The 24,858-nt window shown below is 48.6% G+C and overlaps 8 protein-coding genes across 8 annotated transcripts; 4 read left to right on the top strand and 4 right to left on the bottom strand.

The window, feature by feature from the left end:
* Window positions 1-171: 171 nt before the first annotated feature.
* KY384_009218 (uncharacterized protein) lies at window positions 172-729 on the bottom strand (the record flags this gene model as incomplete). Its single annotated transcript, XM_044817704.1, has 2 exons — window positions 172-406; window positions 434-729. 2 exons carry the CDS (start codon window positions 727-729, stop codon window positions 172-174), a joined length of 531 nt encoding a protein of 176 aa, XP_044664857.1.
* A 1,383-nt stretch (window positions 730-2,112) lies between these two features.
* KY384_009217 (uncharacterized protein) lies at window positions 2,113-8,676 on the top strand (the record flags this gene model as incomplete). The annotated part of the gene is made up of 8 exons (XM_044817703.1): window positions 2,113-2,632; window positions 3,010-3,120; window positions 3,395-3,406; window positions 3,464-3,631; window positions 3,683-3,707; window positions 3,759-5,795; window positions 5,966-8,195; window positions 8,605-8,676. The coding sequence occupies 8 exons, from the start codon at window positions 2,113-2,115 to the stop codon at window positions 8,674-8,676; spliced, it is 5,175 nt and encodes a 1,724-aa protein (XP_044664856.1).
* A 2,231-nt stretch (window positions 8,677-10,907) lies between these two features.
* KY384_009216 (uncharacterized protein) lies at window positions 10,908-11,390 on the top strand (the record flags this gene model as incomplete). The annotated part of the gene is made up of 2 exons (XM_044817702.1): window positions 10,908-11,106; window positions 11,248-11,390. 2 exons carry the CDS (start codon window positions 10,908-10,910, stop codon window positions 11,388-11,390), a joined length of 342 nt encoding a protein of 113 aa, XP_044664855.1.
* A 1,235-nt stretch (window positions 11,391-12,625) lies between these two features.
* Window positions 12,626-14,259, top strand: KY384_009215 (uncharacterized protein; the record flags this gene model as incomplete). The annotated part of the gene is made up of 5 exons (XM_044817701.1): window positions 12,626-12,749; window positions 12,916-12,977; window positions 13,043-13,254; window positions 13,313-13,523; window positions 13,576-14,259. The coding sequence occupies 5 exons, from the start codon at window positions 12,626-12,628 to the stop codon at window positions 14,257-14,259; spliced, it is 1,293 nt and encodes a 430-aa protein (XP_044664854.1).
* A 258-nt stretch (window positions 14,260-14,517) lies between these two features.
* KY384_009214 (uncharacterized protein) lies at window positions 14,518-17,477 on the bottom strand (the record flags this gene model as incomplete). The annotated part of the gene is made up of 2 exons (XM_044817700.1): window positions 14,518-15,142; window positions 15,172-17,477. 2 exons carry the CDS (start codon window positions 17,475-17,477, stop codon window positions 14,518-14,520), a joined length of 2,931 nt encoding a protein of 976 aa, XP_044664853.1.
* Window positions 17,478-18,082: 605 nt separating this feature from the next.
* KY384_009213 (uncharacterized protein) lies at window positions 18,083-20,156 on the bottom strand (the record flags this gene model as incomplete). The annotated part of the gene is made up of 2 exons (XM_044817699.1): window positions 18,083-18,163; window positions 18,228-20,156. 2 exons carry the CDS (start codon window positions 20,154-20,156, stop codon window positions 18,083-18,085), a joined length of 2,010 nt encoding a protein of 669 aa, XP_044664852.1.
* A 319-nt stretch (window positions 20,157-20,475) lies between these two features.
* On the bottom strand, window positions 20,476-23,448 carry KY384_009212 (uncharacterized protein; the record flags this gene model as incomplete). The annotated part of the gene is made up of 4 exons (XM_044817698.1): window positions 20,476-20,944; window positions 21,003-21,159; window positions 22,235-22,726; window positions 22,782-23,448. The coding sequence occupies 4 exons, from the start codon at window positions 23,446-23,448 to the stop codon at window positions 20,476-20,478; spliced, it is 1,785 nt and encodes a 594-aa protein (XP_044664851.1).
* A 632-nt stretch (window positions 23,449-24,080) lies between these two features.
* KY384_009211 (uncharacterized protein) lies at window positions 24,081-24,654 on the top strand (the record flags this gene model as incomplete). The annotated part of the gene is made up of 2 exons (XM_044817697.1): window positions 24,081-24,305; window positions 24,493-24,654. 2 exons carry the CDS (start codon window positions 24,081-24,083, stop codon window positions 24,652-24,654), a joined length of 387 nt encoding a protein of 128 aa, XP_044664850.1.
* Window positions 24,655-24,858: the final 204 nt, after the last annotated feature.

Genomic DNA, 24,858 nt, shown 5'->3' with positions numbered 1-24,858 from the left:
TAGCAATTGAATAGCTTTGCAAACCTGAAAGCAAAAATAGTCAAGATATTGATATTCATATTTCCCCTTCCCGGTCTTGCAGGCGTTTGCATCGACGAGCTACTTGCCGCCCCCATTCCATATCAAGCCCTCCCAATTAATCAACAACCATGCCTCACATCCCTCCCCCTACTAAATCCTCCTCTTATTATCCCCCCTCGTCCCCCCAAACTTCAACCTCGTCGCATCCATAACCCTCACACACCTCGCCCTGACCACCGCACCCTCACTCCCCAACAAAACCTTCGTAGCAGCCTCCCTCCCAGGCCCAAAATCCCTCAACACCAATTCCAAACTCGTAATCACATCTCCCCCGACCCCTTCTCCTGCCTCTCCTCCCCTCGCAGTCCCACCTCCATATCCCCCTCTATATCCCCCTCTATATCCCCTTGACCCCCTCTCCACCATCCCCACCGGCCCCAACAATCCCAACTTCCGCATCTGCCCCAGCGCATACACCGCCAATTGATAAGCCGCGTCATACGTGCCCCTCTGCGCTTTCTTAAACCGCAAGATCCCCGTCGACAATGCAAATATAGGATTCCGGTTCGGTTTCGTTAGCGTTATGTGTGTGTTGTGTTTGGTGCTGTAGATGTGCAGGCGGTGCGGGCGCGGGAAGTCCGGCGGGCTCTGGAAGGAGGAGTGTCTTGGTTCGCGGATCGTGTTGAGTCTGGGCGGCTCGTTTTTCATCCCGGCAGCACTTCTTGAAAGGGATTCAGAGAGGGACCTGGCGGGGCCGGGGGCGCGTTTGGGTTTGGCGAGGGGGACTGGCGTGGTTGTGAGGGTGCGTGTGTGGGTCGTGAGGTGGAAGCGGAGGCGGCGGAGGCGGCAGGGGAGGCAGATCGAGTGGGCCATTGAGGGTGGGAGGATTGGGCGTGCCATCGTTGAAGACGTTGAGGCTTTGCGGTGCGATGTGTTGAATTGGTTTGGTAGGGAAAAAGGTCTTTGGGGATAGAATACGCTAGGCTGAATCGGGCGGTAGCGTTTTTGTCAAATTAATTGATTTTCAGTATTTCTTCGGATTGTCTTCGTGAAACATACCATTCTAATTGTTCGATTGGGTCTATGGTAAAATGTCTTTGGTGTCAAATAACATGCATGCTTCGTCTACAGAATACTTATCTTCAGGCATTTGAACGAATCAAGATCGCCATCCCGTGACAGAAGATCTAGGTACTTTCTACAACATAATGCCTGTATCGGAACTTCTCGCTGGTCCATCCCAATTTGGAGGAGAGTTTCAAAGAAATTGACACCAGATGCAGAGAATTGAAAAAGCCAAAGATCAAGTGACGAAATGGAACCCTGAGAAGTTCCTGATTGAGATCTCACTGGTCTCATTTGGGTGCTTCAATGGCCACTTCAAGGGATACTCTGATGTTTCCGTAGGATCTGGTAATGCCTCAATGAATGTCATTGAGGCAATGCAGATCCATGAACGATAGGGGAATTCACTCCAAGTTGTAAACCATGCCAGACCGTGTACAGATGAATGATCCAGGCTCTCTAGCTTAGACCAACTTTCCGACTTGATGAGTGTCATATGGGTGTAGAGCTGTAATCTACGGCTACACTAATTTAGAGGAACCATGGCTCTCCCTACTTCGCTGCCGGGGCGTCCAATTAGGTGTGCCACATTTCCAGGGATTTGCTTCCTTGGATATCAGCTTGGTTTGATTGATTACTTGCGAACATCGTCTCACAGTCATGAGAACATGGTCAACCATGATCCCAGACTTATGGCGAGCCGTCGGGGATCATTCTTCGTAAAACAGATAATGTGGCTCACTGAGGATCGCCGATCCCAAAGGACTTCAGCTAGTCTTCGGCTCAGGCTCCGAGAAGACAATTGGTCTTGCCTAGATGGTCACACTACGCTCAGATTGGTGCGCTAAAATACTGCAGGGCGGACCCTGGCTGTTGCCTCTCTTCGAATTTCTTCCTTCTAATGGACGGCCTTTCCGACTGGCGCGCTGCTCTGTATTGAAGGTCTGGATAACGGATTTCATTTTAGCCTCTGCTTGGCTATAGAGATGCTCTAGGACACCTCATTCCTTCAGAATTACAGCTTCGATGGGCAGGCGGCAGCGATTGTTGGAACTCCTCGGTTCCAGAAATCGTTCGTCCGAGCACCTTGCCACTTCAGCAAAAAGGCTTGAGCCGAACCGAGCCGTTGTAGTCCAAAATGAAAACTCAGATTCTTCCTACGAGTTCAGTGACCAGAATTGTGGCCTGTGGGGCGAAGTTTTTCGGTATCTTGCGGGATCCCTTGAGCCACCGGATCTGAGAGCTATTGCCAAGGAGCTTCAACAAGAAAGCAAGGTAGCTTCTCGTGCATATTCACAAAGAGGAAATGGCACGAAGGCATCGGGAGAATGGCAAATCTGCCAGGAAATACTCGAAATCGCTCAGACCAGGAAAATGGAAATTGAGAAGAGGGATCTCAAGTCGTCTACGCGTCGATTCTGGCTCGCTTACAACGAGATAAGTACCTGGGTCCAGAAGTTTGTCACCATTGGAGACGTCTTAGCGAACATAAATCCTGTCCATGTTGGAATACCATGGGCAGCGGTCAGGGCCACGCTCATTGTGAGTCAGACTTGCTCCTCGTTGTTCGAGCGTCGCGTTCAGACGGTCTGTTTAAGGCATGAAGATGCGTTTATTCATATTGTGAACTTATAGGTCTCTATTCAACATCAAGCATTGCGTGCAGAAGTGCTTGAAAGTGTTTCCTACTTCTCGAAGCTCTTGTGGAGATATGCTGTGTTTGAAGAAATGTACCTGCAAGGTACCGCCTCGATATCAGAAACGGTCAGAAGCAGGCTTAGAGACACACTCATACAGCTCTATGCTGCTGTCTTCAGATATCTTGTAGAAGTGATTCATTTTCTTCGACAATCATCCAAAGGTGCGATCGCAGGATCATCTGGTGCCATCAATCTGGCTTCTGAGCACTAACGTCCAGTCTAGGAAAGGTCCTACGCAGCTTCGTGTTGCCGGATTTTTTTCAGAGACAATTGAAAGAGATCAGAGAGGCCGAGGGCGAAATCAACAAGTATGAGACATTGAGCATCAAATCAGGTAGGTTGTACCCTAGGCGCTGTCACGATTTTCAGACTGTGAGGGCATTGTTGATATATCAAAACTTCCCTAAGTCCGAACATTTGCGTTTCAGTGTACCTTCTTTTCGTTTTAAAAATTGAGATCGCTGTCGGTTGCAATGGATACAGTTGATGAGTCCAGAACGATTCTATACTATCTTTAGATTTCAAAGGCATTCAGGCATGCTAAGCAGCTTTCACAGCGTCTCATAATCAATACGTAGAGGTACGAAAGTTGCTCTGTAACTATGAAGATTACCTTGAAGGTGAGCCCATCAGTCATGAATACGAGTAAATGCTGCCTTTGACGTGCATCATCCTAGGCAAGGACAGAGAGAAAATCAACGACTGGATATCCAAGGTTGACGTGTATTCTCACCATCGAGCAATAAGTGTTTTGCCTGGCACAGGGCTATGGTTTCTTTCAAGACAAGAATTTAGAGACTGGGAATCAAGTGATGAATCCTCCTTACTATGGTTACGGGGCAATGGTACGTAAATATCCATTAATCTGATATTCCCCAGATAATTGTTCGTTGCAGCCGGTACCGGGAAGACTAGTCTTATGTAAATCTCACCGTGAAATATTTGTCTGGTCGTACACTAATGTCATATTAGCTCCTGCGTTGTCGACAGATTCCTAGCAAAGCCGAATTTTGACGGCAAAGAGACTCTCTTGTACTTTTATTGCTCAAGGACATCAGGTGACCTAAGACAGCACGATGAGAAATCCATCCTGCTCTCCATTTTACGACAGCTTGCAGCACCAGTCATTGGTCTTCCGATCAAAAGACCAGTCGTAGCCATTTACGAAAAGGAAAGAGCACGGGGCAGCCAGGAAGCGTGTTTCTCTATCAGCGACATCGTAGCAGTTATGGATGATCTAATACGGAACCATTACGACAATGTGACCCTAGTACTGGACGCGCTTGACGAATGTAGTGCTGTTGAACGCTTACATCTTCTGGAGACTCTGACAAAGTTGACGTTCAACTCGATGACCGTGGTCAAAACTCTTGTATCAAGTAGGAGCGATCCTGAGATTGAGGCTCATTTTTCCAAATCATCCACTCTATCAATTACTGCGAGCGACAATTCAGGCGACATAGTCAAGTATGTTCACGAGAAGCTGAGTGAACGACTACTAGGAGGAAGGGCTAGCCCTGCAATACAGAAACACGTCGAAGATACGCTCATTGCGAAGGCTAATGGGGTCTTTCGCTGGGCTGCCCTTCAGGTTGAGACTCTATGCGACCCGGACCGTGTGTACAGCGAGAAGGACGTCAAATACTTACTTCCAATGCTTCCCCCGACACTTGAAGATACATATGCTCAGGTTCTAGAGGAGATTGGAAGCTTGCCACTACCGAGTCGGGAGGCTATCACTCAGGTTCTGCAACTGCTCATTTGTGCAGAGGGTTCAATGAGTGTAAGGCAAATTGTTGAGGGGCTGTACTTCCTGTCTTCACGGCAGGCGTCGTGGAAGCCTGATGTGATCCTGAAGATGGGCCGAGGTCTGATCATCCGCGAACTCGAAAGGGATCTGTTGGTGTTTTCGCATCTCTCGGTCAGGGAATACTTAGAGAAGAAGCCTCAATTCAGAGGGGAGAATGCTCACGCCGTCGCAGCTGAGGCATGCTTAAAGACGTACTTGATACCAAACGAACTGTCTTCTGACTCGTCCATTGACAGGTTTCATGCTTATGCTTGTTCTTATGTCGGCAGACATTGCCAAAAATCGGGGTCGATGAGACAAATGCCGCCACTCAAAGATTTGATGCGGGCGTTCCTCTGCGACGATACAACCAATGAAGCGTTCAATAAATGGAGACGAGATATTTCCAAGTTTTATGGACCTGCAGAACTTGGTGAGAAACCGTCCACATCAAACTTTTCATTGTTCATGATCTGTCGTTATGCTTTCAACGAATTCATCGAGTCAAAACTGGTCAGAGGAGGATCGATCTTCGACGCTAGAAATTGGCATGGCAATACACCGCTCGAAGTTGCTGCAGCGAGCTCAAATTTTGTTGCAATGGACTTATTGTACAAAGCATCTCTTGCTCAGTATCCATCCTCCATACGAGGTGGAAAATGGCTTGAGTCTGCGGCAAAAAGCGACGACCTAGATATCTGGAACTATGTTTGCAGTCGCGTCAGTGGTACACCAATCGCTCTTGGGCTTCATGCCGCAGCGCAGAACACGCAGCATAGTTTTGAAATGGTCAAGAGTCTCCTGGAAAAGTTCAGCCCAACGGATGAAAACACACTGACCAAAGCCCTCGTTGTTGCTGCTTCGCTTGAGACTGTGGATCTAATCTTAGCGCATTGTCCAACAAGTCTGATGCCCCATCATTTGGTAGAGGCTTCGGTTCAGAATCAATTGCTTAATCCACAGCTTACACAGAAATTATTAACCCACTTTCCAGAGTCTTCAGTTACTGAGGATTGCTTTCTCTTGTCGGACTCAAGTAGGCGGACAGAAATCCTCGAAGTACTCCTCAAGCATCCTTTTCGGTGTGTAGTATCCGAGGAGATGGTTTGTGAGATGACAAAGACACTTTATTTTGGCAAGGACATCATGTGTCTTAGTCTCCTACTTCCACTTTGCCGAATCAACAGTATTTCAGAGGACTTGTTGGTAGCCGCAGCTTGGTACGTGTACCCTTTCTTGATCTTCTGCTCTTCTGCAGTACCATGCGAGAGAGTAATGGATCGAAGTCTCTGTCATGCCGTTAACGCTATGGATCTTAATTCAGCTCCAATTCTTGGGATCCTTGTTTCCTTCTCTTCCTTCTGGACCATAGTCTCGGATACAAAATTAGCCAAGAAGTGTTACAGGGCGCTATGAAGAATCATTACCATCAACACCTAGGAGTGTTGTTGTCGAGAGCGGATTGTCCTACCGTGCTGGAAGAAAGTTTCTATATCATGGCCAACCATAGGTCTCTCTATAATGTCGTACCCGCGCTGGAAGCCTGTGAAGATATTTACATCACAGATGCTCTGATGCAGGCTTGCGCTAAAACCATGAACGTTGATGACGTAAAGTATATTATAAGTCAACCTCGAGCATTCTCACTCTCGGAAAGGGTGCTATATTCAGCCGTCGAGAACGATCGAGGGTGTGGGACTGAAGTGTTCAAGTATTTAGTCCACAAAACGTCTGGCTTTAAGCCTGAACCGTCTGAAAATGCGCTCATTCAAGCACATTCCCGGCCATTTACTGCTTACAATATGACGAAGATTCTTGCTGATCTTTGGAAGCGCCTTCCCGTCACAGAGAAGTCGATGATAGCAATGGTCAAACAGAACCGTGACTTTGACGATACTTTTCAACTCCTGCGTCAATACTGCGAATGCACGGAAGCAAGTCTGACTGACAGCATTCTTCATGCTGCTATCGAGGCGAATAATGTAGATTTTGTGGAATACTTCGTTCGAGAAGTTCCACATTTTGAGGTCCAAGAAGACCACCTCAGAACGTCGATAGCCTCGTGGGGCCAAACAAGCAATTATTCAGTCCTGAAGAGGCTTTTGTCACTCCGTCGCAAGTTCCCAATCTCTAGATCTTTGATAGATGCCGCAATTACCCAACGCGATCAGTCGATTCTTGACCTACTCTTGGCTCAGCCAGATGTGCTAGATCCTCCTTTAATATCAAGTGAACTTCTCGACGTCTCTTCGAAGCGGCAAGAGGATGAAGAAGAAACCACTTTTGACACTATTCTTTCCGCAGCATCCAGAGAAATTGTTGGAACTCGGAGAGTTCGCGCCTTGCTCTCGAAATACCTGGGCCCGCCAATAGACAGCAACCATCTTGTTGAAGTTGCAGCAGAGCGCGATGATGGGAAGTTTTTGATTCAATACGTTCTATCTTCCTTTCCCGAAACGCTGATCACTCAACGTGCTTTGCTCGCTGCTGCCCGAAATACGAATGCTTTGCCCAGCCTTCTTTCTTTACTTCTAGAACATTACAAAGAAGATGTCAATTCGGAAATAATCCAAGCTGCAGCTGGAAATCAGTACCATGGTACATCTCTGGTTGAACTTCTGCTCGCATGTGCTCCGAGCACTCTGGTCATGGAGCGAGCTGTGTTCATTGCTGCGATGAAGAACATTTACTGCGGCCGGTCTCTTTACAACCTTTTCCGGCAACGACAGCCAGCATTTGTCATCTCTCAAGACCTTGTTGATGCAGCTTCCGAGAACGAAGTTCTCGGGAAGGTGTTGCTACAGATGTTTCTCAAGCATGCACTCGCTTCGAGCTTACTTGGACAGACTGAACTTGTCTTCAATAAATTGAAAGATATCCCGGACGGTATCCGAGACTCTCTCTTCATGGCTGTATGCTACAATGAGAACCAAATCTTAAATTTTTTGTTATCGCGCGATATTCCGACCTCCACCGTTTCTGGAGAATTAGGAACTGCACTGAACGTAGCCGTATACACTGGAAATACGTACGCCACTAAAAGGCTCTTGGAAAAGGGAAGTGATCCTGAATCGCTAAGTCATCTTTACGGTACCCCACTGCAAACAGCTTGTCAAAAAAGGGACACAGGACTAGCGAGAATTCTTGTAGATTACGGCGTGGACGTCGAAAGACAGATTGAAGGACTAAATTCCCTACACAGAGCATCAAAGAGCGGCGCCTTAGACATTATTGAATTTCTCCTCTCTTCTGGTGCTTCGACTTCGACGAAGGATTATCAAGGCATGAGCGCTTTACACCATGCTGCCGGGTATAAAGTGTCTAACCTTTGTGTGCGCCGATTGCTAGAAGCTGGAGGGGCTGTCAATGACGAAGACTCATACCAATGGACTCCTCTTCACTGGGCAGCGAAGTGTGGAGCAGCAGAAACAGTGAAACTACTTCTTGAAGCTGGTGCTTCGAGGACTAAGGAGGACAGATCTGGCAGAACCCCCTTGCAAATTGCAATGTTTTGCGGCAACATCCACCTAAGAGCATTATTGTTCTGCATTGAGCTGATCAATCAGAATCAACAGCCAACAAACGAATTACCCACAGCTTGTTGTGATGGCTGCGACTTGGTAAGTCTTAGCTTCTTCCATATCCTGGGTAGTCCATCAGGCCAGATACGTGTCAAAAGCTCCCGTTTTCAGACATGAAAAAGAGTTATTTTTGAAAGCAGCTAATCTTTATCTGACCGCTATCTGACCGCTATGTATAGACAATCCAGGGCCCACGGTACAAATGCGCACAGTGCGATGATTTCGACTTTTGTTTCCGCTGCATTCACGATGCAAAGAGCATACATGATCCCGATCATACCTTCTCACACGTGCAGGAATTCGATTTCATGGTGCGAACAGGTGATAACAGGTCTCATTGAGGGAGATTAGATCGGCACGAATAAATCTACTGGACGTTTGCACGAGGTACACGGATGGCATACTTGTCACCTTGACCATATAAGATTGGGAAGGGTAAGATTTAAAGACTTTACGAGAAAGAATGGCGAATGGTATTGAGAGAATGGGCAGAATGATGTTGGCAGATCAAATTGAATAACAACGATAACCATATTCCTTTGACGAGAAAGCTCCTCAATCGATAGCAGAATGACTTTCCAGGGCTGAAGAGCCATCTATGTCGTTCAAGCCAGAGAGCCCGCGTCTTTTCCAAGAACCAAAATCCTTAGCAAGACCGGCAAGGCGCCAGGATTCTGCACCTAGAGGACTGGGGTGCAAGGGATCGTGCAGATTCCCTATCAAGGTTAGTTGCCCGATGTTCAGCTTTGTTAAATTGAAGTCAAATTTCAGCTATGACGCATACGAGCCTTTCATTCCGAACGTAATTTGTGAAATCCTTGCGCTGAAGATAAAACCCCTCATGCATTCGTACATGTCTGCTTCTGGGCTTGAAACAAAAAGTAAGGGGCAGCTGAAGCTCCTGAGTGAATTACATACGCGAAGCGTGCAGAATTTCTGTGGAGTCACTCGGTCCACGCGAGTTCTTGGTCCACACCAGCAAGAAGATTCCGACAGAAAAGTTTCTTTACACGATATTTAAAGCCCAATTATTCAAATGATGATAGGCTATTGAGATTGGGATCAGATTCCCATCCACGTGAAACAGAGAAAGCCACTATGATGCGTACAACCCTTGTGTCAAAATCCTACCTTGAATAAGGGCGATACAGAAGTGTGGAGAAGAGAGATTCGCGAGTCCATATGGCTGACCTCATGTACAGCGACAGCGGGATCTGCAGCCATTGACACATGGATCGGGTGAAATGCGAACAATCTCCAGCTACCAGAACGAAGAAGATTCGCCTAACATAACTGTGCCTCAACATTGTGGAGTCCCCCCGGTGAAGAATCCATGATATCCAAGTATAGTTCGCGAGGCTAGCTGCGACTCGATTGGCACTCTTCAGCGTGAGGGACGCGAGAACGTATTTATCGCGACATAGATGCGAGATTCCTTCGCGGCAGAGCAAAATGCGTACGTAGGCTTAGGATTCTGTGGAGCTGAAGATTGCCACCACGTGAAACATCTCTCACCACATTATCACGGAGCTGAATACAATCTGGGGTAGATGAGGATTTTTTCGCGATATGAAATGCATGGAAACCCTGTTTTGTGTTGTCATGCTCGCAGGAATGCTGTGTACGCCTGGTGGAATGCAGCGCGTCAGCTGCAGATCGATTCCTCGTACAGTTTTTCTATTACGAACAATGATGCGCTGCGAGGGAAGTGTGTCTTTCAGGGAGACCGTCGAGTGTATATAAAGACTGCCCCAGACGCTTTCACGTCCACAGCACTCTTCTGTTCGCATTTCCACAACATCAATCAGCCAACATCGACCATCTTTGCCTCAATTACCACTCCAATCAAGACAAGAAATCAATCCAAACCATCAAGATGCAATACCTTACCCTCCTCACCGCCTTCATGCTCGCCTCAGTCAGCCTTGCGCAAGTGCAGCCTTGCTATAACTCGTACGCCACCTTGTCTCTCCAAGACTACTTCACTTCTCCGGGTTTCCCCTGGAGAATTCTCACACACATTGACTGACATTCGAACAGTGCTGATCCCGATCAAGGCATCGGTAATCATTGCGTATGCGCGCATGGTATGTGTTCAACATTTCTCCAAGAATAAGCAGAAGAGGCTGACGAAGTGATGTTGCAGGTTGCTCGTGGCACAATGGTAAAGGACGGAATGTCTGCAATCCTGTGGGAGCTTTCATTAGCTGTCCTTGAATCACTTGTGGCCGATGGGGGAGAAGGAATGAGGCATTGCGTGCGGTGGAGGGTTGGGAGGCATGGAGGGTACAAACAGCTAGGGCAAGACACAATCGTTGATAGGTTGAAGAGGAAGGGTGTATTGCTAGTAAGATGTATTTATATGAACGCAGTTGCTTCGAAAGCATCCAGAATATGAATGAGACTCTCTTTTGCTCTTTGAACGAGAAAGACGGATTAGAGAGCTCCTGGACATATTGTAGAGTTTCCCAAGGTGCCCACTTGTGATATCTCCCTCGTTCCTTGGAATTAGTTCGGGCAAGATGGGAGTCTTTCAATATTTAATATGGGATATCATCTGATATGCATAGAAGATCTGGCAGTGAAGGGTACACAACTCTCTGGGGACGTCTACGTCTTTATGGCGACACGATCGTCTGCATCTGCGCTGGAATTCGTTTTCACAGAATGCATAAAGATAGTTTGACTACTAGCGTGGGTAGTCCGGCTTGCAATACTGTTGTAGCATCTCTAAGTCGGGAAGAAAGTGCTATGAAAAAGGCTGTGATTTTGATTGACGCACATGGTATGATTGTGGCGATCGGAGAGCGACCTTCATTTGCCAACAAGGAAGTCACAGACGGTATGTATGCACAGTTGCTCGGTATCGTCGCATCTGAGACAGGTTTCGCCACTGAAGACATGAAATCTTTCACCGTCTTCACCGACTTGGGAATTGGCTCGCTCATGAGTATGACCATTATCTCTGCTGCTAGGGACACAGGGGCCTCAATCTGCCCACTACTCTGTTCAACGACCGTCCAACTGTCCTAGATCTCAGAAGTGGGTTGGCCAAGGTTGTGAAGCTCGAAGATGAGCACGCTTAGAATAGTCGGTAAGCAAGCGTATTTTGCACCTCAGATGATGGAAACGCTAAAGGAGCGGTTCGAGCCACCCAACATGTCAAATAGTAGCGACGCTCAGATGTCTCAGTCATTGGAATACTCTGGTGGTCATATATTTCATGGGTCGTGAGTGTTGGATAAACCTTCCTGCCCCCGTCAAATAGATTAGCCCTAGGGCTAATTCAAATTGGGAAATTCTTTTATCTTTTTTTGCGCAGCATTTTCATCCCTTCCATGTTTTCTCCGCCACTTAAACGATATCTGGTGTACGGTAGAAACCTTTGCTCCTGGCAAGATGGACTTTTACCTAAGGTCTCCCCAATTCATCCTAAACTGATGCTTCGGTCGAAATTCGAGTGGAAGCATCCATGAACTCGATCAAAGTACTTATGGCTCGCACACAGGAGATGAGATTGGCAAGCCAACCCGATCCGATTGATGCGACGACCTGAGATGTTCTGGCAAGCCCAAGTCAAAGGCTGACTGCTCCTCGAAACCTAGGCATCACACCTTGAAAGCCTCCAGAGGCGAAACGGACAAGATGTCCAGGTTACGAAAAATGCACCAAGCAGCGTACATACGAAATGCGACGCCATCTTGCCCCCAAATGACCCCTGCATTGTGGAAAGGCTCCAGGATCTCGCACGCTAATCATTGGGCGGCTCCGGGAGTCATCTTCCCCGGCACTGGCGCAGCGTTCGGTAATAGGGTTGGGAAGGACAGCCGGGATCCCTGGTGTGAACAGGGGACTTCGACATTGCAGACTCCATAAATCGAATGACTGAACTGAGATCTTTGGTTGTTCCCTACCAGGTTCGATGGAAATAGACCAAGACTCTTCAAACATCAACCTCGAATAGAGAATGCTCTGTATCGACTGCGCAGACCAAATGCCAGGGAAGGGCTTGTTCCTTCGGACTCACTTAGCGCTGCCTAAATTGTGCCGACGGTACCGCCTGTGATGAGCGGTAAAACCCGCATGAATAACCCAATTGTTGGCTTTTAGATCTCCCAATTTCGGGGAGAGACCTGCACCACCCCCTTCTAGCTACGGTGAAACGAATGGAGGACGAATGGACATGGCCACTTCACACTACTATGGGCGGTATTCATAGAATTGCCATGCCTGCAACACATGAAACAATCAGTGGAGGCCTGCGTTGAGAGGCTTCCTACGCCTATCGAGGACTCGATGACATATTCCGCTTGGCACTCATTGTCGCCAATAGCCCCCAGCTAGAAGCATGAGGAGGGGACGCCATAGGCTTATAGCGCGGCTTTTGGGGCTAAGCTTGTGAGGCTCCCCATACTGAGCCTTCTTCATGTTCTCTAGGCGCCATCCTTCGCATCTACCATCTTTTACAAATGTCGGCCATGGATGAAGGTTCCAACCTTCTTGCTCTCGTTGCTTTGTGGCCTTGCTTGACTGCTCTCGTACCCTCGTTAAATGAACCATACTTCTTCCGAAAGCCGAACCACGAACGGATGGGTCCCTCAAAATGGAGGTCGAGGCACACTTGACATCCTTTTGACCTGCATTTTCACCATCTTCCTTTGCTGCTGGACTTCTGTATGCGTCAATATTCCAGCCGTCACTCAGACCAGATGGCAGCGTTTTCTCGACAAGCTGAGGCTTGCCATACTGGGACTCCTAGGCCCCGACTTCCTCATAATCCTCGCCGTCGGCCAATTCGAATCGGCCAGGCAATCTGTTCGGGTATGTTACGTTCTGGCTTCTAGAGATGGTCATCGTCTTTGATCTGCTGACATTTCCGCTTCTAGAACTTTCATGATGCCGGCTACAGAGGATGGACGATGAGGCACGCCTTTTTTGCAGACATGGGCGGGTTTCTGGTGGAATGCTCTGGCAAGGCGCCAATTGCGTTGAACGCAGAACAATTGCTTCTTTTCATCAGGAAAGGATACGTGGATGACCGGCAATGCTTCGACAAGGCGGCGATCGACGACAAAAACAAGCATGATGGCCTTGCGCGGTAAGAGATGTCCTCATAATGGAGGAAAATACTGAATCTGACTGCTTTTCACGAAAAGTATCATTACCGTTCTCCAGGCCCTTATCTTTGCAATCACTGCTATCGGCCGAGTTGCCTCAGGCCTTTCAATCACCACCCTTGAACTTACAACACTGGCCTTTATTTTCGCCATGCTTGCCACATCCTGTTTTTGGCGGCACAAACCTCAAGATGTTACCACGGGTATTGTTCTGAAGACTGGGATCACATCGAGAGAAGTGCTCAATGCTGTAAGTGACTTCAGAACACGACAAGTGCGACGAGTGCTGAAATCACTACTAGCTCGAAGAGTCCGATGCTCAAGCCTCCCACGATCAATGGCTCATCCGCATGATGTATAAATGGTTCAAAAATATCCTGCGGTGGATGATCATACACCTCTTCCGACGTCGCTCATCTGACAAGGACTCGCTTACGGAGCAAGATGTACAACTATTACCAGATCGAATACCCGGCGATAATTTTCCTACCTTCTCCCTCCTTGCTGACGTCTACTGTGGCGGACTGATGCAGATATACTCATGCAGTTTTCTGGCAGGCTGGAACTTCTACTTCCCTACACCTGTCGAGCGCAACATTTGGCGAGCAGCCAGCGTGACGACACTTATCTTCACCAATCCCTGCGGCTTCGTTCTCTTGTACTTCGAGTATTACCACTTCGATGATTGGAAGAGACGGAATGACGGTGGCTGGGTACGCAAGATCATCGAATTTCATTGTAGGATCCTTGGCTTGCGAATGAACACATCCTCCACGTGTCTTCCCTTGGAAGCAAAGGACACCAATTTGGTCAAGCGATCGACGACTGGGTTACCACCGTGGGGCGTGGTTTACTGCACGGGCATCTGCGCTATATATACCTTGGCAAGAATATACATCTTGGTGGAGGATGTCATCGGCTTGAGACGGCTCCCGAAAGACGTATTCGAGACGGTGACTTGGTCGCAGTACCTCCCGCAGATATGACTGATAGTTGCAAGTGGCGTCTTGGCTCGAAGCGAGTGAAAGACTCCGATGGATTTCAACCACAACCGTTTAGCGTGGGAAATCTATTCACAGCTTCACCTATTGATCCTGACGCTTCGAATATACAAACGAATTTCACGGTGGCCGCTGATCAAAATATATCCAGTATAATGCTTAGGTTTCCGTGATTTCGTTGGCCGTCGTCGCGGGATCATGAGCGTGATATCATACATCAACACATATATCATACATCTGTCATCACATCTCTCCAGGAACGACCCAATCCCACCCAGTCGACGTCAACAACCACCTCCAATCCCTATACTTCTCCTCCACCCTCCCCTTCTTCTCCACACCCCCACCCCCGTACTCTCTCAACAACCCACAAATCTGATCCTCAACAGCCGCCCACCTCCTCCCCTCCCTCCTCTTACTCGTCTCATCAATTTTCCGACACGCACTCTGCATCGGACTCCCATACCTCCCCACCGCCTCTACCGCCGGATCAGCCCCTGCCTCCAAAAGCTTCCTCACAATATCAACATGCCCATACGCCGCAGCAGCAGCAAGCGGACACCCAAATTCCCCACCTTCGACATTGACATCGGCATAGTACACCGGTTTTAACAAGAGACTGATAAGTTGTAGATTCCCGCTGATGGCGGCGGCTTGCAGCACGCCCCCGTATTTGCCCCCGCGCATTTGTATGCTAGCTTTACTTTTCTCTAGCATGGTTTCTACTTCGGCTTGGAACCCCTTTCTCGCTGCCTCCTGTACGATGATCGCGTTGGAGACGTTCACGTCGACGTCAGTGCGGCTGAGGAATTGCGTGACGATGTCGCGGTTGATGCAGCTGTCGAAATTGTCGCCATTTCCATCGGAGCTGCAGAGGGCCTTGTACAGAGGGGGAACTGGTCGTTGTCGAGCTCGTTAACTTTGATGCTTGGGTGCGCAAGGAGCAGCTCAACGTTATTGATGCGGCCCATGTTGCAGGCTTCGTGGAGAGGGGTCTTCCTGTCACTTCCGACTATGTTCACGTCTGCGTTCGCTTTTATTAGCAGGTCGTGAACTCGGACGTCGTTGGTTCGCGCGGGGCCGTGGAGGGCTGCGCGGCCGAAGCAGTCTGTTGCGTTTGGATCTGCATTGCCGGTGTGCAAGAGCAGTTCTACGATCTCTGCGTGTCCACAGCCAGCTGCACGAAAAAGTGGCTGGGCTTGATATTTGTCGCCGATGGAGCAGTCGGCACCAGCATCTAGCAACATTTTTGCGATACGTGCGTTGCCTGAGATGCTGGCGTGATGCAGTGCAGTCACTCCATCAACATCTGCTTCATCGATCAAATCTGGCCGAAGCCTCAATATATCCAGGAAAATGTCGTCGAGCCCTTCATTCGCTGGTGCAGCTTCATGCAACGGTGTATGCTCGCGATTATCTTTGATTGAAACGTCCACTTTCCTGTTTAGCAAACTTTTCGCCGCTTCTGCGTGCATATTTCGGCAAGCTGCATGAAGGGGTGTTCCATAGACAGAAGACAGCGAATTGACGTCGGCATCACAAGCCAACAAAACTTCCATGGACTTCACATGGCCATTCCCTGCCGCTTGGTGCAACGCAGTCGTTCCAGCTGCATTGGCATTGTTGACCCGAGCGCCGTTGCCGAGTAAGAGTCCAATTATCTCTTCGTCTCCACGAGCTGCAGCAGCAATGAGCGCACGTCCATGTGTCCCACCAGGATGATTCAAGACAGTTTCTTTATTAGCATAATTATCGAGTAACTTCTGTAGCATTCTCGCACTTGCTTTTTCGGCGGCTGCGTTAGCCGCAGTGCCATAAAAGCCCCCTGTAGAGGTATCACGGGCGCCGGCTGCAAGCAGATGGTCAATTATGGATTTGTTACCGGAGTGAGCACCGGCCTGCAAAACGTTGTGGTAGCGCCCACCGCGTAGTTGCACATCAGGCTTTCGAGACAAGACATACTGCACTGTTGCCAGACTCCCAGACCGAGCGGCAGCAGCAAGCAAAGGCCCATACTCGTTATCCTCGTCAATCTCGTTGACGCGTAAGTCAGCCTCATTGTCTCTCAGATCCTGAACGGATCCCTTTGCTGCTGCTGCGTGCTGATCGAACCTTCGGAGATTTCTCCGGATCAGACTGCCCTGCGTAGTCAGGAATTCTCCGCCCGATGCTGTGATTGCCACAGAAGCATCTTCGTTATCATCCCTCGCTGCTTTCTCATCTTCAGCATTATCTTCGCGTCGTGATTTCGCTCGGAAGCGAAAGCGTCGCGTGCGATTGCACAGAGCTCCCAGAAAGGCATAGCAAAAGAGGGAGAACACAACGATCGACACCAATAAAGCAAGATACCCAGTAGGAAATTTAGCCGAGCCGATGCCAGGATTGGGATCTTTATGATGGCGTTCGCCAAGATGCACACGACGGATAATACGATCAAGCTGTGCGATGTTTCTTTTAGCGATGGGAGACTTGTCCGGGTGAGGAAGCGGATTGGAGTCGAAGAATTGTCGAAGATCGTCACATCTATCCGTGCTGTTTGGGCGACTCTGGGAAGCACCACAACCCTCGAAGACTTTCAATAAGGCGTTCCAGCGATTCTGTTCGTCTACCAAGCGAGCTTCCTCTTCGGCGCTGCGTAATTTGGTGGCATTCATCCATTTCGTGAATTCATTGTCAAGGCCTTCAAAGCGAGAGCCCGACTGAGACACGGTCTTCATGATCTTTTGCATCATCGCGTCGTTATCTGCGTTTGACTTCCAAGAGTAGATGGTGGTCACAAAATCAAATATGCTCACCATGCAAAAGAGGATGTGCAAATATATCAACCATCGTCCTGCCTTAGTGATCGTTATGACCCAGGCTCTGTCCTCGGCAGACTTGTTTCGCCGAAAACTTACGCCGAACCAACCTCCGGACAAGCCTCTGCCACCAAGAGTCTTCGCGTTGGTCACGAGCCTTGAGAAGGAAGATGAACGCCAAGTTGCCACCTTCGAAAGGCTTTCAGCGGGCGTACTTTGTGCTCTTGACTGAGGTGGATTGCACTCTAGACCATTAATTGTGGCAACGGCAGTTGAGGAGGAGGCGAAGCTTGGTGTCGGAGACTGTGGTGAATATGGAGCAGAAGGGACGATTGGTGCTGGTGAAGTGACCATGACGTCATTCTCCTCCGTCGAGGCTCCGGCCTCCGTGTGGCTGTGCTCCATCTTGCGGTCTACTCGTAAAATGGAGAATCAAAGGCGGAGATGGAGGCATGTGGCGCAGGCAGTCAAAGAGCGCAAGTCGAAACTCAATCAGACCATCAAAACTTTCGCACGGAAAGAAAGTTGGAATTTGTGGCGACTGTGGGCCTTCTTTATCACAATAAGCTGCCTCAAGCAGGCAGCATTCTTGGCCGCAGAGCTAATGGCGCCCAGGAGCCACCACGCGGGACCAGCTGCATGCAAAAGGGGCGCAAGCGAGTAATATCCGTGGCTATCTGCGTAGGGCTCACCAGGCTTCTCATCGATCTCTTTGTGCCGAAATGAGGCTCATGGGTCTTCCTACACACCGGAAATGAGAGATATCACAGCCTTGTGTCAATTTTTCGAGGATGTTATGTTTCGGTTTGGTTGTCCCAGATCTGTGCTGAGTGTCCTCAAGATGTTTGTAATGCTGTATCGTCAGAGCTTGTGACCAACTAAGGTGGATCTGGAGCCAGAACGGTCACATCGGATTTCTTAAGACCGTGCACGGATTGGATGACAGCCGCGAGACATGATGTTGAGAGCACACAAGAGCAAATTCTGGGAACCATCCCCCTTAGAAACCATCATCGCTCCTGCTTCAGAGTCCTAGCGATCAAATTTACCTTGTTAGTGATGATGGCATCAAGACCTGCGTCAGCTTGCGTCTGCACACGTCACGTATCAGCACCCAACATTCCACAGAGCCTCAATAAGCAATTAACAACGTACCAAAGCATGCTCAGCCTGATCATTCAGCGCACCATAACTGGCACACACCAGCCCCTGACTCCTCACATACCCCACCAACCGCGGCGCCAGCACGAACACATCACTCAACATAACCACCCCTTCCAATCCCCACGCTTTCGCAAAATCCACTGCAGCCTCCAAGCTCCCTGCTCTTGGGTCGCCGACTGGTATCACCCCCGCTTTGCTGATGAATAGCACGGGGAATGTGTCTTGCTTTACTTTTAGCAGGATGCAGACTTCGGGGTTGAAGGAGGAGAAAGTGATATTACGGCCTTTATGCTCGCGGAAGACAGTGTCGAGGATTATGTCGACGAGGTGATTGACTTCGATGGTTTCGAAGGGAAGCTGGAAATATTCAGCTTCGAAGAGCATGGTGTGTTTGATTTCGATGTTGAAGTCTATGTTTCCTGGAAGAGAGGTTAGGAGATGGTTAAGCGTGCAGGATGGCTCTTGGATCGAGATGCCTCGTATGTTGCCTTTGAGGCCGAAGAGACGGGAAGGCAAGGTCTGCGACATTAATTCTGTCAGATTATCACTAAGTGGATCTGGGAGATTGCTAGTGGGTAGTGAATTTGAGCGGAGTCTTGGGCGAGGATTTTTGGCTGACAGGCCGGATCTGGCGATGTAGCGAGCTTCTGCCGAGTTCAGCAGGGCGGCATTGGATGCTTGAGAAATAGTCAAGCGCTTGAACTGTTCGTATGTCAGTGAACTCAACAGCACGTCACCACCGGTCTGCATTATGATGGGATCGTGGTGGATGACGGGAACATGATCTTTGGTTAATTGCACATCAAACTCTACGCAGGATGCACCGAGGCTGCCGGCTGTGATGAAAGATTGCATTGTGTTCTCCCCAATCTGGAGATTTGTTCTTGCAGCTGAATTTGCACCAGAGCCACGGTGTCCGACTATTTGAGTGAGGCCATCTTTGCCCCGAAATCCGCTTGAATTGTCTGGGAGTGGCTGTAATGCCTCATATGGTGTTGCAATAAGAACACTGAATGTCAAAGTGCCAATTCGATTCATGCTATCAAAGTGAAGTACTGGAACAGTGAAATCTCTGACAAGGCTCTCGCGTTTTGGCGCTGACCCGTGACGAAGGGCACTGAGGAGAGCAGTTGCTCTACCGAGTATTTTAGGTTTTTCTCCATCACGAGAAATATGTGTCGAATGAACTTCAAACATGAGAGTTGCTTGGTCGAGATCTTTGGTGAAAAATTGCATCGGTCTGTTGACCATGTCTTTTGGAAGGGGCAAAAAGTAATTGACTTGTGAGTCTGCGCCAGTATGGCCGCCCGCAATACCCACCAGAATCTTATAATAATGCATGGGATCAGCAAATTGATCCCAAGGCTGCCCTTTCAGCTCGAGTACCGTGGCACTGCTTCTGCTATTATTACTGCCTAGAGTCACGAAGACTTCGCTCAGACCCTGAGTCTTCATTCGTCGATGCTGCTCATCTCGTCCATGATAACTTGGAAGTTGCGGTCTTTGGTCCAAGGCACGCTCTAACGGCCTGCCAGATTTTGCCGCAGTCTCATTTGTAGCCATGATTCTCTCACTTTCTTGGCTGTCCTGGCTTGCATACTCGGCAAGCAGCTGAGCAAGCTTGATATGACCTCTGAAAGCAGCATATTCTTGTGCTGTCCATCCACTTGGGTCATGTTTGTGAGGGTCTGCTCTAGCATCTATTAGATGTCTCACTATCTCTAGATGGCCCTCTCTGCTAGCAACAATCAAAGCGGTCCGTCCATCAACCGGATTGACGATATTCAGCATTCGCTTGTCCTTTGATGCCAGGAGAAGAAGAGATCGAATGGTATTTTCGTCCCCATTTGTAGCTGCTTGATGTAGGGTATCACTATCGAACAAGGGCTCGGTTGCTTCCTCGGAATCAGGTATACCCATGCTCAGCAACCGTGCACTATGATGGCAAAGTTATTTACCTTGAAATGTCTTATCTGCTCAGTCTTTCGAAGCATTGAGGTCGGCTATTATTTCTGCAAATCTCCACGCTGGCTGCCCGGCGTTCAAGTGAATGAATTGGAAGTCATATTATTAAAATCCCCATCAAAAATATCTTAGCCATCAAATGTACTTGCAGGGCAAGTTCATATAGAGAGCATAGCTTCAACAATCTTTCAACCGCCTCAAATAGGAAGAATCCTTCGGCTTGACTTCGGCCATTGAGGCCAAGAGATAGTAAGATGGCCATCGCAGCTTGTACTTAAGAAGGTAGCTGATCAATTTCAAGCGGCTGCCTTTTGAGCAATTGCATCGGTCCAGTAAACCTACGATTGACCCATGTACTTGTGATCGCCGCCTCCTCCGTCAAAGTCCGACCAATAGTTTCCCTGTCCTGTGCGCCCGACACGATAGCTTGCAATAAGTATTCTGCCTGACCTAGCGTGAGAGCTTCTTGCCCTACGTAGTGGTCGAAAGCAATGTAAACTTCGCCCCACGCGTACTCTCGCTCTCCAGTGTCGAAGTCTCCAAGTGCGGTCCTTGGATCACGGCCTGGCTGTTGGATCAAAAGTTGAATCTTTTCGATATAATTTTGGGCGCAGTAAATCACTTCAAATGGCTGGAAAATGTACGGCTGTTTAACAGCCCGGGGATATGCACGGGTGTAATAGAGCTCGACTTGGACTTGGGGTATGGAGCCTGCGATTGTATATTGGAAATTAACACCTCGGCTATGAATTATGACTTTTAGTAAGCGCATTCGATTTGACATGGGACGAGGTCACAGACCCATAAATCGATGCTGGTGGCTGCAAGATTGGGGTGGCAAGCGTAGAGTCGACAAGAAGTTGAGATAGTATGGCGGCGACGAAAATTGCGATGCGAAGGCAATTTGCCATCATTGCCATGCTTCTAGTCTGTAGCTCTGAATACTGAAGCATTTGCTCTACCATGAAGTAGGTTCCTAGTAAGGACACAGAGAATGGTAGAACATTCACTGAAGGCTGGATAAATGCGAGGCTCTAGATCAAGCGTCTGTATCATGTCTAGGGTCCTGAGTACTGTATCGCGCATGTATTAAAGATGAGTGACACTTTGGGAGAAAACGGGTTGAGGCTATCGTTTTGGCCGATCATTCGTCGCGATTGGCGCTCTTCAATATTTCGAAGACATCTAATCGACGCCCTGCCTAGGTCTAAATATTTCCGTGATTTCGCCGAGATGTAAAACTTTCACTCGTAGTGTAAAAATGTTGCACACGAAAAGCAAGAAGGGAGATAGTACGCATCTCGTCCTAATGAAGGCAAAACAACATACGTCATCTCTACTTTGATACCGCGCGGTACCAACTGACATGACAGCGGGAGCTTCGCGGGAGCGCCAAATGTAAATGCAACTTCATAGATAGCGCATTTCGAAGGTAGACCTGGAATATTTCTAAATTAAGGAAGGTCCTTCATCACGGTGTGTTGACACTTCATAAATTTCCTTTCTGGGACTTCGGATTTAGTGTTTTGATATTGGACATAAGAGCTTAGCACTAGTGGCGAGTGTCGACGAGAGAAGTCTTAGCCAGATAGGGGACAACACAGTTTTGTGTTGAGGTAATTTCGGATCCTAAATACGTCCAGGCATAAAAATGCGCGATGTAAGCACAATTCTACTTTGCTGTATTTTCGGATTGATGGAACACTCTGGTCAGATATTGTTCGACGAGGTTCGGAATTGCGTCCAAATAGCCAACACCAAGAGATCGGGGAATGTACATATACTCTGATCATGCACAGATGAGTGGGTACATTTGACTGTCTTTGGCGTCGCCTTGGAGACAATCGGACGACCAAGGAAGCCCCCGATTCTCCAACACACCTGTCGCAACTGGTAGCCGTGTCAAGGCTGAAATGTAGCACATCAGGCGACTATTCACACTGCTGAAGTTGTATTTGCTGCGATCCTTGAAGTCGTGCCCTTGTGAATGCCATGCACAAGGAGCAATGATGCGGTGATTGACATCAACGTACCTGCAAACCGGATGACTTCCGAAGCGTGCCATTGATAGGGGTGGACAATGCAACACGCAACTGATAATGCGACACTGAGTGCTATACTTAAGCCAAACCAGGTGCCTCGGATGGCTGGCTCATAGCCTCGTAAAAATGGTATCATTAAGATGTAGAGAGAGAAAAGCTGGAGAATGGTGTCGGATAAGAGTATATAGAAGTCAGAGTCCAACCCAGGATGACTGTCGCGATAATGCTTGCTGAAGGCTACGCCAAGGAGTATGCTGCTCGTAGAGGTGAGTATCATCGACCAAGCGACGGATGCTCGCTCGTCTCTCCAGAGCGCCTCTTTCAACTCGGTCCAAGAATATGCACTGATAATTCCGTATGACGCTTGTGCTAATCGTAGCCACGCTTCAGCATGGCTCTTGGGATCAGCATCAGCGGTGCTGAGCTCACTGTCGGACGAAGAAGGCTGAGATTCTACGTTTGGGCGTCTACGCCGAAGGCCACCTTGAAGTATGTCAGAGCATGAAGCCTTTGAGCGCCCTTTGAGTAGAACTCTTACTTTGCTGCGGCCTCGTTGATTCAGGTGTCTCGCGTACCCCATGCGTCCCCACAGACACGTTCTCTCCATCATATCTCTCAATAAGCATCAACAGGCCTAGTTCTGTATCTTGAAATGCAAGCATCAGCTTTCTACACAGTCCTAGGTACAAACCCGACCAGACTGAATCCTTGTCGTCCTTAAAGCACACATTCAACGCGTGGATATAATTGAAGAGGCTATTTGGGCTTGCTTCGCCATCAGCATTCTTTGGGTTATTCAATAGTACGTTGATGCCCCTCCATTCAAAAAAGCAGGTTTGTCTGAGAAATTTGTCATTCTTAAATTCGTTTTCCATGGATGACATGAGGTTCTTCAAATCAAATACCACCATACGTGCTTCAGTTCGCAGCCATGCCAAGGGATCGCGATACTCCTGTGCGGATGACCCCTGCCAGGTAACAATATCATTGACGAAACAGTGAAAGTACATCGCTGCTTGAGAGTTCTCCATCTTGCACTTCAATATGTCTGCCGTTTCAGGATCTGCCGAGCTTTTACTGGCTTTGCTGACTTTGTCTTGAAACCGTTGCATCTCTTTGTTGACATTATCTATCTTCCATTTCGGTAGTTCTTGTGGCATCACCTCCTCATATGGGGTTAGAACACTCGGCTTAGAAGTTGCCATGATACGTAATTGAAGGGTAGCCTTCTATTCAAGTTGATATTTTGAAGGAAACAAATGAAGCAAGGACCAGATCACTCAGAAGGTATTTCCTAACAATTATGCAATATACATGTCAGCGTTTCAGCCTTTCTGTACACCTGTCCCCCCATGGCTTATGCGCATTTCTCGGAAGTTCTTAAGAGCCGCGTCTCTTGACATCGCAAGTAGACCAGGCGGACGCCTAAATATATCTGCCCTCGCCGCAGAGCGACATTGAGTGGAAGCCAAAGTCCTTGGCAAGGACCTTTTGGTCCGGCAAGATCAATACTTACACGACCGAGGGGTGGGGACAATTCCTGTGCGACAATCCTTGGCCGAGGGTGTGAAGGATCCATTGTCCCACGCAATTTGTGGGACAGGGGCAATCTCGTACAGTAAAGTCCGTGGAGTCCTCTCCGCATTAGAGATGAAACCTACGGACACGACATCTATGCCTCATATCCTCACTCACCCTCCGAGGGCCCGTCACCCATCACCACCCACAGGCACAAATTTACGCCCTCCACCCCAATCTGCTTACTTTCTGCCTTATATTTAGCTCTACAATGATCTCGTAACACCCACCCTTCATCTTCCCCCTCAATCAAACCACAATGGGCAACCTGTGCTCCAAATCCTCGAACCCCCCACCTTCATCCGATGATCATTTCGCGCAACCCGGTCGCGTCCTCGGCTCCGCACCACGAAAGCCTTCAGAGCCTCGTGCTGCGATTCCGAAGATCGCCAGTGGTAGTGGGGTTGGGGCTGGTGGGCAGGGGCAAACACTAGGTGGTGGCGGAACGGGAGATGCGAGGAGTGCTGCTGCTAAGGCCGCTGAGGTGAGCCAACCCACTTACTAGGGCCTACCGAAGAGAGGAGCATTGCTATTATTGGCGGCCGTCAAAAAAGAGTGTGATGGAGTGTACTGAAGCCCCAAGTTGAGCGTTGGGTGAGGGGCAGTAGCGGAGGCGAAAAGTCGCAAATGGATTCACGAATTAGTTCATTACTGACGGGGCAACTTCATAGGAGCGTGCATCAAAAGCGAAGCGGCAACCCGCCGGAAAGCTGGGGAAGGAATTGGCGAGTCAAAAAGCGCAGCGAAGAAGCGATACGTTGGGAAGTCTGAGTAATGATGAACGACGGAGAAGAGATGCCGATACGAATGCTGAGATTAGAAACTATAACTGAAGCGAAAGAATGAAGGAGAAAACATGTCACACTGAATCAAGTAAAGGTTGACAGGCCTGGAAAGTCGAGCTGGAGGCTACAACTATTTTTACATAAATGCCGTGAGGGAGGCAGGCTGGCGCAATTGCTTGGGACATGATGTAAGATAGCTTGACGCATTAGATGATATTGTTATAGCGGTTTAGCGAGCAAGAATCTACAACA

The sequence above is a fragment of the Bacidia gigantensis genome (genome assembly GCF_019456465.1).
Source record: "Bacidia gigantensis strain McMullin 20006 chromosome Unknown scaffold_268, whole genome shotgun sequence".
Lineage (NCBI taxonomy): Eukaryota > Fungi > Ascomycota > Lecanoromycetes > Lecanorales > Ramalinaceae > Bacidia > Bacidia gigantensis.
Note: the sequence above shows the minus strand (reverse complement) of the source record. Positions and strands in the feature narration are given on the sequence as shown.